We start from the raw sequence: 14,508 nt of genomic DNA on the forward strand, positions 1-14,508 counted from the left end.
GACCCTAAAAATCTCGCAAATCTGTGTGAATTGACAGTTTGACATAATCAAAGAAAAGCCGCTTCCTGTCTTAAGGCATAACTTACTCAAGTAAACACGTTCAACGAATGCATAAGGAATGGTTTTAATTGTCGAAACAAAGTCAATTCTCTGCTCGCTAATGCATTTATTTTCCCTTTGTAGGTAGGTTATTCCATTGATTGCTTAAAGAAGGTGGTAACTATTGAGTTGATAGTTGCATTTAATATTCACAGTTGTATTCTTGTTGCGTCGACATTCAAAACAATGTTTTCCAGTAATTATGGACCAAATCGGCAGAGTGACATTCACACATGTTAATCCCTTTTGTCAAAACACCGCAGACAGCAGTCTACACAAAAGGTCAGTAGACAAGCTTTGCGTGTTTTCATAACGTCAAACACTTAAAATCCAGTTCCGCCCAGATGTCTTCTTTAATCAGTTTACAGTACAATTACTGTTAAAATAATTACTCTACTAAAATACCGTAACGATAAAGATTCTGCGTGTTAGATTTGAAAATATTTTAGAGGAATTATCAACTTATTCGCGATATAATTTCGTTAAAAAACACCATAGAAACTTTTAACCGAAATCAACAAAATTCAATGTACTCTGCGCTACAAAGTTTGTATAAAAAATTCAATACACGCACGCTTTGCAGGAGTATACATTGTACCTTGACCTTGTACATGCAGCATAATTTTCGCGCGCTTTTGTCGGGAAATATACATGATAACTGTATATTGGAAGCATTTGTAAACGTCGTGTTAACAATTAAAAATCATAGTGTGTTTCGGATTACTAATTATTATTCTCATTTGGAAATTTTACGGATCCATTTATTCTTATGTTATATGTGTTATGATTTAAATATTAATTTGTCAAATTTATTATATTCATTCATATTGTAGACGTACCTGTGAATTAAAAAACATAATTTTTATACGTATTAATTTTCTATACAATTATCTTTTTTTTTTATACATGTACTACAGTATTTAAACAATTTATTATAACAAGGTTTTTATTTTTTGGCATGCCCAGTAGCACACTGCTAACGCGGCGTTGCGCGGCGGTCACTGATAAGAACGGACAGTGTCTGCATTTACCGACTAGCCTAAAGTAATACACGCCGCGGGAATTAGCGAACGCGGCGTAACGCCGAGCGTTTTATCGAGTTCACCTCGCTCTTCCAACGCCGCGTGAACACTCGCTAGCAGAAAAAAACCCGCGGAGGGAGCGCGTTTTTTGGGGAAAACGCATGGAGTGTACTGTAACCATACTGTTCATTATTAACCGTTTCCCACTCACAAGCAAATGAAAATGCAACCAGAATTAAACCAGAACAGCCTGTGAGTAACTCGCAGGCTGTTCAAATTTTCTGCTGTTTGCTGCTCATCAGTATCTTAGGTTTGGAAATTAAGCTTTCAAAACTTGAATCTCTTATAAAGGGGCCTTTTCACAGTTTTTGGCATGTCTTGAAAAAGTCATTAAATGCTTTATATTGATAAATGTAAACATTGGATCTTAAAAGCTCCAGTAAAAAATCAAGAATAAAATTTTAAAATAGTCAAAAGATGCATAAATTGGCTATATTTGACCATCAGGTAAATGTTCAGTAATATCACAAATATCATAACTAAAACGAAAATTTGCGAATCTGAAACAACTTTTTTCAATTTTGTCAATTTACCAAACCGTGAAAAGATCCCTTTAAGAAAGGTCTTGAATTGAATTGGGCTTTCTAAAGTCAACAAACGGGTCACATTTTATTGCATCTATGCGGTAAATGGGACTAGGGCACTGCCAAAAAAACTGAATTCCCACTGAAATGTCAATTATGTTTTTGTACATTAAGTAATTTATGTACAAAAATATAATTTAAATTCCTTGTGGTTCCTTCTCTTTAAAATATGCTGTGCTGTTGGAATCGTTTGTGATATATTTGGTTAAACTGATCTAACTAGTAAAGTATCAACAATTATATAATAAAAGTACATCTGTATGTACTTGTAATCTTGCGTAAACATGAAAATTTGCCATGTACTTTACAATCATGTATTCCAGTATAATTATTTCACTGAAACTCGTTTATAAGCTGCACTGAGAGAAAATGGATCTTATACCATATTCAGCCTGCATAGCTCAAAACAGCCTGCACAATCACACAGTCTGGTCAGAAGCAAATCTGTCACCCAAGGTTCAATGGTCTCATTAGTGGACAGGGTAGCTAATGACCGGACTGGGCCGATGTTGCCTTCAGCAAATATCCCCTCAGTCTAAAGTAGCTGTATCAGAGCAATGTTAGACTCAATTAGCAATATATCTTTAACTATGTATTTATATATTTATATATGTGCTGTGCTATGTGAAAAGAGGGTTTAATTCATGTTTGAAAAATGTTGACCCAGATTAGCCTGTGCAGTCCTCAGGGACAACACTTTCCGCATACACTGGATTTTTGCTAAGAAGATACTTTTTTAAACCAAAAATATTATACCATAAAAACGGAAAGTGTCGTCCTTGATTATTCAGGGACAACACTTTATGCACATGCATTAAACCCCATTTTCACAGACCATGACCCATATATATAACTGTATCTTAAAATGTAAAAAAAAATCTCAATACAATACACATCGTAGTACACATGGGTGCTGTAGATTCAGAGATGTGTATTTTTGCTAATATAAGTTACAAAAAATCTAAGTTGAAAAGGGGGTTTACATTTTGTAGTTTTTTTAATTGCAAATGCAAAATTTCACATCATGAGGTACAATCAAATTTGTTGAAACGATATCCCTGTAAATCAAATGTTTATGGATGAGTGCACTTTGCAAGCTTGCAACATGAAACTTTGTACACTGCTGATTCACTTAAATAAAGGTTTCATGAAACTTATAAAAGCTGTCTTTAAAGCTTTGCATTAAAAAACCCGAATAGAAGTAAAATATGTTTAAGCATGAAGGATGCTATTAAAAGGTAGTGTTATTAAAAGCTGGCGTCTTTAGATAATAATTATTGTGACTCATTCAACTATCTAAGTATATACTCGCCACCAACTTGAAATTAAATCTACCAGAAAAAAAACTTATTAACATATTTTCAAGGAAGAAATGGTGATATCTCCGATATTTAAATGAAATATAAAATGAAATGTCAAAGTTAAAAGACCTTGACCTTGGCGATAGGAACATGGGACTTGCATATGCCTAACTAGACCTTGACCTTGGACGTAGGAACATGGTCTTGAATATGCCTAACTAGACCTTGACCTTGGCCATAGGAACATGGTCTTGCATATGTCTAACTAGACCTTGACCTTGGCCATAGGAACATGGTCTTGCATATGCCTAACTGTCAGATAACGATGAACAATAAAATCAGATAATTTTAAAATCACTTGGTATTTGGTAGAATCCTAACAAAGTAAAGCATATTAAATCAAAATTTGTAACATTTGACCTCAGTGTGTGACCTTGACCGTGATCCAAGAGACCTGAGTCTGACCTGTGACACACAGCCAGATAAAGGAGAACAATTATAGGAAGTTATTACAGAATCACTTGATGCAAAGTGTAGTTGTGTCTAAATTATTAATAACTCATCAAATTTGTGATCTTTAACCTCAATGTGTGACCTTGACCTTCTCTCTTGGGTTGTGGGTTTTGCATGCGATTCAGCCCGTGATGATTGAGGATAAATGTTTTGTTGTTGTAAAAAAAGAGATGTGTTAGTCAGAAACACAATGCCCCCTACTGTACCGCTGTGAATCCATATATTTGACCTTTGACTGTGAAGGATGATATGACCTTGACCTTTTACCACTCAAAATGTGCACCTCCATGTGATACACATGCATGACAAATATCAAGTTGCTATCTTAAATATTGCAAAAGTTATTGCAAAAGATTAACCAAGGTTAAAGTTTGTGACAGACACATACAATGACATACAGACGGGCCAAATCAAATATAACCCCGATCATTTGATCCGGGGGGCATAAAAAAGCCAAAACTCTGTTATTGACAAAAAGTTTGTGTTGCAATTTGACGTGCACAATGTTTGTTTTTTTTGCAACAGACAATTAATCACTGACAGTTTTAAACTGTACATTCTTCGTAAATCAAGAAGATGTAATCAGACATTATTGAACTCTAACTGGCTCATATCTCTTGGTTTTCATCAATGTTTTATGATCTGATGCAACATTCCTGCATGTCAAATGAGAAGGGCATATTTTTTGCAATTCATTCAGGTTGCAAAGATGTATCTGCAGTTAAACAATTTCAAACTTTTTAAACATCAACAATATAGCATATTTGTTTTGAATTAATGCCTTAAGACAGAATTTGTAAGCAAATTTTGTGTCACAAGTTGGGACATAACATAACTGTTGTTCTAATTTGTAAACAAAATCATTGATAAATCGGTTGGCAGAGCTTAAAAGCTTAAATTTTCATTGGTATTTGTAAGAAATCTTGATTTTTGTTCAACATATAAACTCTAAACAAAAAATGATTTGTAGCTTTTTCAAATTTAACTAAAATTTATGCCAATTATATATATGGCGATAAAACATGGTAAAACACAGAAAAGGGATTGTTATAAATATTTGAGCAATGTCTCCATAACAGGGCTAAATGCAATTGCATATGCCATTGTATAATGAGTTAACCCTTTCCCACTCAGAAGCAAAGTGAAAAAGGCTGTGTGCAAACAGCATATAATCAGACCAGCCTGCGAGTTATTCGCGGTCTGTTCACGTTTTATGCTTTTTTGCTGCTCATGATCGAGTATCTCAGGTTTGTAAATGAAACCTTTAAAACTTGAATCTAGTAAGAAATGTCTTTAAACAAGACTATTGCCAAGCAATAAAAGTCCTCTACCGGCTCCACCATTGTTTGAAATTCCACCATTGTCAGAATATTTTTTTAAATTGTTGCCATAGCAACCAGAAGTTTTGACGTAGGAACAAAATGAAATGACGTGCATAATGTCCATATTGCCATCTATTCATGTTTCAAGTTTCATAAAAAAATATTAAGAACTTTTAAAGTTATCGCAGGATCCAGAAAAAAACACCATTTTCAGCAGTATTTCTAGTCTATTTGTTGCCATAGCAACCATAATTTTAGACGTAGGAACAAAATGAAATGACGTGCATAATGTCCATATTGCCATCTATCCATGTTCCAAGTTTCATGAAAAAATATTAAGAACTTTTAAAGTAATCGCAGGATCCAGAAAACCACCATTTTCAGCATTATTTGTAGTCTATTTGTTGCCATAGCAACCTGAATTCTTGATGGAGGAACAAAATTAAATGACGTGCATAATGTCCATATTGCCTTATATCCATGTTTAAAGTTTCATGAAAAAATATTAAGAACTTTTAAAGTTATCGCAGGATCCAGAAAAAAACACCATTTTCAGCAGTATTTCTAGTCTATTTGTTGCCATAGCAACCAGAAATTTTGATGTAGGAACAAAATGAAATGACATGCATAATGTCCATATTGCCATCTATTTATGTTTCAAGTTTCATGAAAAAATATTAAGAACTTTTAAAGTTATTGCAGGATCCAGAAAAAAACACCATTTTCAGCAGTATTTCTAGTCTATTTGTTGCCATAGCAACCACAATTTTTGACGTAGGAACAAAATGAAATGACGTGCATAATGTCCATATTGCCAACTATCCATATTCCAAGTTTCATGAAAAAATATTAAGAACTTTTAGAGTTATTGCAGGATCCAGAAAAAAACACCATTTTCAGCAGTGTTTCTAGTCTATTTGTTGCCATAGCAACCAAAATTTTTGACGTAGGAAAATGAAATGACAAGCATAATGTCCATATTGCCATCTATCCATATTCCAAGTTTCATGAAAAAATATTAAGAACTTTTAGAGTTATCGCAGGATCCAGAAAAGTGTGACGGACGGACTGACGGATACAAAACCATAATAAATTTGACTTTCTAAGGGACCACAAATGCGTCAAAATACATATCCAAATGGTCAAAATATGTATCTAAGTGGTCAAAATATGCATCTAATTAAGTGGTCAAAATATGTATCAAAGTTGTCAAAATACGCAATTAAGTGGTAATCATTAAAGTCACCTACGTGATTTTGTGTTCCTGGCCTACGCGCAGCTTCTCGTCTCTCTGCAGTACAGCGAGGATGGAGTTCTTCTCCCGCTGGGACAGCCCCTCCACCACACTGATACAAGGGTCCATGTCTGGGGATAGAAGGGTCACTCTAGGGGCTCACTGTCAGGTTGTGCCCTCCCTCAATGTCTGATCATTTGCAAGGCCTTAACTAGTAAAATACAACAAGGAAAAATCAATAAACAGAAAAATTAATATAAAAGCTGTCCTTCATTCAAATCATATTCAAACATGTACTTATTATAATGTTGTTACAGTAGCACACTATTCTATGTAAAAAACAAGATGTGTTTGTGAAACACAATGTCCCCCTATATGATGTTTGACATTGTAGGATGACCTTGACCTTGTGAAGGATGACCTTGACCTTGACCTTTCACCACTCAAAATGTGCAGCTCCATGAGATACACATGCATGCCAAATATCAAGCTGCTATCTTCAATATTGCAAAAGTATTCATAAAATAAGCGATTTGGGCCACATATATTTGACCTCTGACCTTGAAGGATGACCTTGACCTTGACCTTTCACCACTCAAAATGAGCAGCTCCATGAGATGCACATGCATGCTAAATATCAAGTTGCTATCTTCAATATTGCAAAAGTATTCATAAAATGAGCGATTTTGGTCACATATAATTGACCTCTGACCTTGAAGGATGACCTTGATCTTTCACCACTCAAAATGTGCAGCTCCATGAGATACACATGCATGCCAAATATCAAGTTGCTATCTTCAATATTGCAAAAGTATTCATAAAATGAGCGATTTTGGCCACATATATTTGACCTCTGACCTTGAAGGATGACCTTGACCTTGACCTTTCACCACTCAAAATGTGCAGCTTCATGAGATACACATGCATGCCAAATATGAAGTTGCTATCTTCAATATAGCAAAAGTTATTGCAAAATGTTAAAGTTGGCGCAAACAGACAGACAGACCAACAGACCAACAGACAGACCAACAGACAGGGCAAAAACAATATGTCCCCCACTACTATAGTGGGGGACATAAAAATGTATTTTTTTAGTAAATGTTTTTAGTAACTAGTAAAACACAACAAGGAATATTCAGATCGTGAGAACCTGTTTAATGTACATGTCAGTGTTTGTGTAACATCACACTGAAAACCAATATACAATATCTAGTATGTAAAGCTATTGAAATGTATGCCTGTCTGCTTGCTTGTATACATTTTCCCTGTTACAGTGTCATTTAAATATAAAATTTCATGCATCATTAAATTCCATTAAAAATGAACATTTTCTGTACTGTAACAATATATATAAACTTGACTGATGCTGATAACTTAGCTTTCCTTTTCATTGCAACATATTAGTATTCATACGTAAGTGACATTTGAATATGATTTTAAATGGTATTTATACTATTGTATATTATCTGTTTAGATATAAGAGATAGAAACTACTTGGTAACAGTGGGTAGCCCTGAGAGTCAACAATCTCATGTACTTTGGTTGCCTAGCAAAAGATTTATGATGCACCCTGCGGAAATTACCATTGCCATATTATGGATGACCATGTCTGGACCATGGTCAGCAATGAAATGGTGATGTTTGACCATCATAGAAATCCAAGGCAATGGAATGACCATATTTTAACCATGTTTTGACCATGTCCAAATCATGGACAGGTTATGTTTATTTATCTAGATTATGGTCACTTCAAAGTCATAACAATGACATGTAAAAATGACCATGTTGCAACCTTGTTCTGACCATGTCCATATCCGTGATCATCATAGTCAGTTAAGTCATTTGTGCAGAACATGGTCACTTCATGAGCAAAACAGACCCGTCTCTAAACTGACAATGTTTTGACCATGTCTATATCAGTGATTATCATCTATTAGTCAGTTCTTGGACAGGAAGTAGCATTTTGGTGCAAAACAAATATTTAAACAAGAGGGCCTGAAAGGCCCAAAGTCGCTCACCTGAGCGGAAAGGAAATGACCTGTTCTGTGCAGCCCAAGATGTCATTAGAACAAAATGTTCTTACCAACTTTCATGACTAGAGAACAACCTGGCAGCCACGTTTTTCAACAGACCAGAACCATTTTCATACACACCCAAGATATCATTTAAACAAATATTCTGACAAAGTTTCATGAAGATTCATGAAGCCATATAAGGAAAAATGCCCCGCCCCCTGATAGCCATGTTTTTCAAGCAACTGGAACCATTTTCGTACTTGTCCAAGATATCATTGGGACAAATCTTCTGACAATTTAAGTTTCATGATGATCAGACAATACATATGGCTTCTAGAGTGTTAACAAGGTTTTTTCTATAGGTATATAAGGAAAAATGCCACGCCCTCAACCGGAACCATTTTTGAACTAATCCAAGAGATCATTGGTACAAATCTTCAAACCAAGTTTCATGATGATCGGACAATAAATGTGGCCTCTTGAGTGTTAATAAGGTTTTACTACAGCAATAAATAGCCATATTAGGAAAAATGCCCCGTCCCCTGGTGGCCATGTTTTCTGATGACTTCTAGAGTGTTCACATGTTTTTACTATAATGAGCTTAGAAAATAAACTCAGATAAACATAATGTTCCATTAAAGTGACAGGAAATTATATATAGCATACATGACTTCAAATTGATTTATTAGAAAAGCTTCAAGCAAGTGGAAGACATGTGAAAGATTTGTAGTCAATCACAACAGGACAGACTTAAGTGGCAGGGCGGAACCAGAGGAACTGTAAGTGACCCACCAATAACATTTATTGATTGTTTTGTGGTATTAATAATGAATGCATAATAAATTACCACTAAATTTCCTTTTTTTAGTTATGAGCATTCCATGTTACAAGTTCTGAGTGGAACAATGTCCTAGTCAAACAACGCCAGTTCAAGGTCATAACAGGGTTACATCAGAAGCAATATCTGACCATGGTTAAATCTGATTTGGTGGTGATTTTAATACAAAACACATTTGTTTTGACCCTAACTTTAGCCAGGACCATCAAAGTCATTTTAAGTACATTACAACACCAAACCATGGTCAGAACATGGGTATTTTGTAGTTGCAAAAACATGATCAAAACATTGTCATTTTGATGGCATTTGTTCATTGTCATTACATTGCCATATCATAGCCTTTGTTGACCACTATCCTACATGTTCTGGTCATGGTGTCATTTTTATAAACAATTGATCAAACATGTTTCAAACATGGTTATATAATGCTCAAATCAGAGCCAGAACATGTTAAAATAAACGTGGTCAAAACATTGTCATATCATTGAATATCATAGCCTTTGTTGACCATGATCAAACATGTTCTGGTCATGATGTCATTTTGACAAACCTGACCGACCATGTTTCAAACATGGTTATATCATGGTCAAATGAGAGTCGGAAACATGTTTGAAACATGGTCTAACTGTGAACTTTTCCACAGGGGAAGACCAGAACCTAGTTTACGTTATAAGTTATCAAATACTTCGTTTTAATAAAACACAATCTGACAATATTACACAATTTGCTGCAATGTATCAATGCATTATGCCCTTTTATGTGCCTGAAACAATGTCATTTGTAAAAATAAACTAATAAAATGAAGGAAAATTGTTATAAGCTTTTTAAAAATCTTGTTCCCAGCTAGACGGACTACCAAATTTGAAATTGAATTGCTGTGACTCACAACATCAGCCACATATTTTTATCCCAGTTATCAAATGATTCATATTTAATGCACAGCTACAAATCCATAAACAGTACACACTAATTCCTCACTAGGAAGTGATGTACACTGAGACAAATACCTTATTTTAGTTTTACATGAAATACATATGTAACTTTAAGCCGGTTTATAACCAGCAAGAAACACTTAACATTTGAAACACATTTATACAAGTACATTATATAATATAAATATGTATAAAATGTTTCAAACTGATACAATAACTTACCTGTTATCGTACATAGAAAGAACATAATCTAACCCGTGCATGCACCACTGAATATAATACTCCACAAATATGGTATCACTACAGTACAACTGTGCATTGTGTCAAAAATGTTTAAACATTTTCCCCCGATTGTGTTCACATTGCAATTACATCCCTAAGCTAGCATGACAATACTTGCTATTATTTCAGTAATTCTCATATTCCCACAAGCCTCATGTTTGTCACATCTGTTGCTGACAAATGCATGATCTATGTAGGTACTTTTGTTGTGCTAGTATATATGGGGATTAAAAATGAGTGCTTTTAGTGTATGTGTTTAATTTATATTTAGACCAAAGTTTTAATTTAAGCGCTGTTCATATGAAAAACAAGAGATGTGTTTGTCAGAAACACAATGCCCCATATTGCACCGCTTTAAAGCCATATATTTGACCATTGACCTTGAAGGATGACCTTGACCTTTCACAACTCAAACTGTGCAGCCCCATGAGATACACATGCATGCCAAATATCAAGTTGCTATCTTCAATATTGCAAAATTTATTGCAAAACTTTAACCTTTACTTTAACCCAGGTTTAAGTTTCGGGACAGAATGACAGACAGACAGAATGACAGACAGACAGGCCAAAAACAATATACCCCCAATCATTCCATCCCGAGGCATAAAAAGCTCCCTAGTGCATTTAGATCAACTACGTAACTCTTTTTATAGAAAATTGTCCAAGGCCCATAACTATGTCAAAAATCAATTGAGCGGAACCAAACTACAACTCAATCTGTAAATTATTTAGGTAGACTCAGACACCAAAAATCAGTTCTATATCTGCAAGCCATAAAGGAAAAAGGCGCTAAACATTGTAGGTCTTGCAGGTAGTCACACACTTAAAATATGGAAATGTTTAGGAAAAAAACTCCCGAAACAAGACCACACCAACGAACAAACTAACGGGAGCATAAAAAGTTTATGGACATTTTCACACAACATTTAAAGCCATTTAGCTACTTGCAAATAATTGTCAACAGAACACAATAAATGAGCCGTTCTTTGGGAAAATGGGGCTTAATGCATGTGTATAAAGTGCCATCACACATTAGCCTGTGCAGTTAACACAGGCTAATCAGGAACAAGACTTTCTGCCAGAACTGGATTTTCGCTAAAAAAAGACTTCCCTTTAACAAATAATTCCATAAAAGCAGAAAGTGTCGTTCTCAATTAGCTGTGAGGTTTTTTAACTAGGATTTAAACGTATCAAGATCTCTCTCAGGTCCTTGCAAGTTGCTATTACAAGAGCTGTCAGAAGACAGCGGGCTCGACTATTCGAGTGCTTGACAGTATAGCGAAAGCCATCATGGGGAAATTGTTCATATTCAATAAGGTCAAGGTAATATAGTCATATTCTAAGTGGAAGAGGACCATAATTGAAACATATTGATCACTGTTTTAAAGAAGTTGTACTTTATAGACGATTCTGAGTTCAACTATATTTTCCACAACCTATTGAACATTTGTAAAGACATTAAACAAACTAATAGGATTTTATTTCAAGTTTGAAAGCAATAGCGTGGGTGGGATGGTTGGACGGTCCTTCAAAAATAAAATAAATAAATGTTTGTGTTTTTTTTACCATGTTTCAAAAAAAAATCTTTTTGGGTGGGGGGGTTGGGGGGGGGGGGGTTGGGGGGTGGAGAGGGGAGCATAATGTGGGGGTGATTAGATGATCTTTCAAAATTAAGAAAAAAAAGCACAAAAAAAATTTTTTGTGGGGGGGGGGGGGGGTCTAGGGTCGGGCGTGGGGGATGGTTTGGGTTTAGTTCATTGTGGTATGTCTGGTAAGTGTTGTTTTGTCAAAGTATGAATCAAATCTGATCATAAATAAAGAAGTTATGAAAATTTAAGCAAAATTTATTAATTTGACCTTGAGAGTCAAGGTCATTCAAAGGTCAAAGTCAAATTCAACTTGCCAGGTACAGTACCCTCATGATAGTAAGACAGTTTTTGAAGTCTGAAAGCAATCGCCTTGATACTTTAGAAGTAAAGTGGATCTATACACAAAATTTAACAAAATATTCAAAGTTACTAAGACAAAAAAGGGCCAAAATTCTGGTAAAATAACAATCAGAGTTATGCAACTTGCCCTGTACAATCCCCTTACGATTGTTTAAATAGCGAGTTTTCAAAGTCTGAAAGCAATAGCTATGATACTTTAGGAGTAAACTGGAACAAAACACAAAATGTTTAATTATCTAAGTATAAAAGGGGCCACAATTCTGTCAAAATGCCAGTCAGAGTTACATCAATTTGCCTGCACAGTCCCCTAATGATAGTTAGTAAGTGTTGCAAGTATGAAAGCAATAGCTTTGATACTTAAGGAATAAAGTAAACCTAAACACAATACTTAACCAAATTTGCAATTCTCTAAGTATAAAAAGGGAACATGATTGTTACAAAATGCTTGATACAGTTGTCTTTTCTTGTTCACAGATTGGGATCATGTAAGTAAAGAAGTATGCAAAATATAAAAGCAATATGACAAGGTTCATAGAAAATATTTGAGGTGGTACATAAACTTTAACATAGATTTATCAATAATATGCATATTCTATGTGGAAAAAGGGCCATAATTCTTACAAAATGCTTGATACAATTGTCTTCTCTTGTTTATAGATTGTGGTCATGTTGGTTAAAAAGTATGCACAAATATGAAGGCAATAATTCAAGGAACATAGAAAATATATTTGAGGTGGTATGCAAACTTTAACATAGATTTATCAATAATATGCATATTCTAAGTGAAAAAAGGGCCATAATTCTTATAAAATGCTTGATACAGTTGTCTGCTCTTGTTTATAGATTGGGGTCATGTTGGTAAAGAAGTATGCCAAAAAATAAAAGCAATATGTCAAGGGAAGAAAATATTTGAGGTGGTACGCAAACTTTAACATTCCAACGCTCACGCAGATGCCGGGGTGAGTAGGATACCTCCACTATATAATTATATTTCATATATAATAGTCAAGCTAAAAATGACTGGAAAATCCCTATGGAATTACCTAGCAAGTCCAGTACGTGGTTTCACTTTCAAACAAAGTTGTCACCACAAAATTTCAAAACTGGCGACCTTTTAACAATGGTCTCCTAAATTCCATTTGAAAATGGCTTTTGCATGCTACCGAAGCCTAATAGCTTAGCCACAAGTGTCTGTCAGTTATAAAATGAGCCGCGCTCCGTGTACAAAGGGGGTTTCATGTGTGTGCGTAAGGTGTCATTCCAGATTGGCCTCTGCAGTCTGCACAGGCTAATTTGGGACGACACTTTCTGCCTAAAACTGAATTTTTGTTTAATAGAGACTTTATTTAAATGAAAAATATTATAAACAGACGATATTCGTACTGCAATTGAACAGTTTTATTGGGGTTAATTATCGTATTCAAAGTAAAAAGAAGTGAACAAACTGTCACAAAGACCAATACAATTAAAACCATTACTAGTGTCAGTAAAAACTTGATAATTAAAACAAATCGAGTGTCCAAAATCAGACCAAATGTTGTTGTGTTTATGAATGCTAATTTGAAGGCAGATCTTTGATATTCAGAAGCTTGGCCTGATATCTTCCATCTTTTTCATATACAAATTTTGTAGAGTGATATTAAATTACCCAATTCTGACAAATTTATGCAGCATTCTGTTTCATATATGTTGGCATTAAACTTGATGATTTATGTTATTTGTGTTTTCCATGAGCAAAAAATGTCAAAAAAAGCTTATTATAACTATAAACAAGACTTTCAACATTTTATAAATTAGCTTAAAGTGATATTATGGGCATTTTTCACTGTTGAATTGAGCTGAAAAGAATTAACAGGTCAAAAGAGTAAGTTAAAATGTGGTTACTGACCTGAATTATCTGCAACTCATTTTGCTACCAGTTTTTATAAAAATATATTTTATATTCGATATTTTACGTGACTCACCCAGTCATGTAAGCCGAAATGATCCGTAAAACAAAATTGTGTCTGTGTGTCATATAAACGAATCTGCGCTAAAACTAAATTTAGGTTCACCTTGTACATGCGTGATCAGTTGTCAAACGAAAGTACCGTTGATATTCAAATGCATTATTTTTCTCTGTCCGGGATATTGTTTTAGTATGTTGATGCTGCATTAACAAATATATTTCCTGTACGAAAAAGTTTGGGCAGACTGTAACCAGATTATGTGCAGAATAAAATACACAAAATCTGTATAGAACCTGTGCAGAAAATATTTGGTGTCCATTAAAAATGAGTTGAAGCAGATTTCTATTTATAGATTTTTTCAATATAAACAAAGAACGAATTCTGTGCAGATTTTTCGAATTATTTAAA

General features: G+C 34.5%; 1 protein-coding gene across 8 annotated transcripts in view; it reads right to left on the reverse strand.

Annotated features, from left to right (window-relative positions):
- LOC127850016 (synaptotagmin-like protein 5) overlaps positions 1 to 14,508 on the reverse strand; it is a 146,243-nt gene that overhangs the window by 49,556 nt on the left and 82,179 nt on the right. For 7 of the 8 annotated variants that reach the window (XM_052382750.1, XM_052382747.1, XM_052382751.1 and 4 more), the window contains exon 2: positions 6,152 to 6,346. In XM_052382750.1, coding sequence (XP_052238710.1) covers positions 6,152 to 6,264 — 113 coding nt within the window. In that variant the 5' untranslated portion in view covers positions 6,265 to 6,346. Of the gene's footprint in view, positions 1 to 6,151; positions 6,347 to 10,142; positions 10,366 to 14,508 lie in introns of those variants that run through there. The other variant, XM_052382748.1, reaches the window with a different exon arrangement.

The sequence above is a fragment of the Dreissena polymorpha genome, chromosome 11 (assembly GCF_020536995.1).
Source record: "Dreissena polymorpha isolate Duluth1 chromosome 11, UMN_Dpol_1.0, whole genome shotgun sequence".
NCBI lineage: Eukaryota > Metazoa > Mollusca > Bivalvia > Myida > Dreissenidae > Dreissena > Dreissena polymorpha.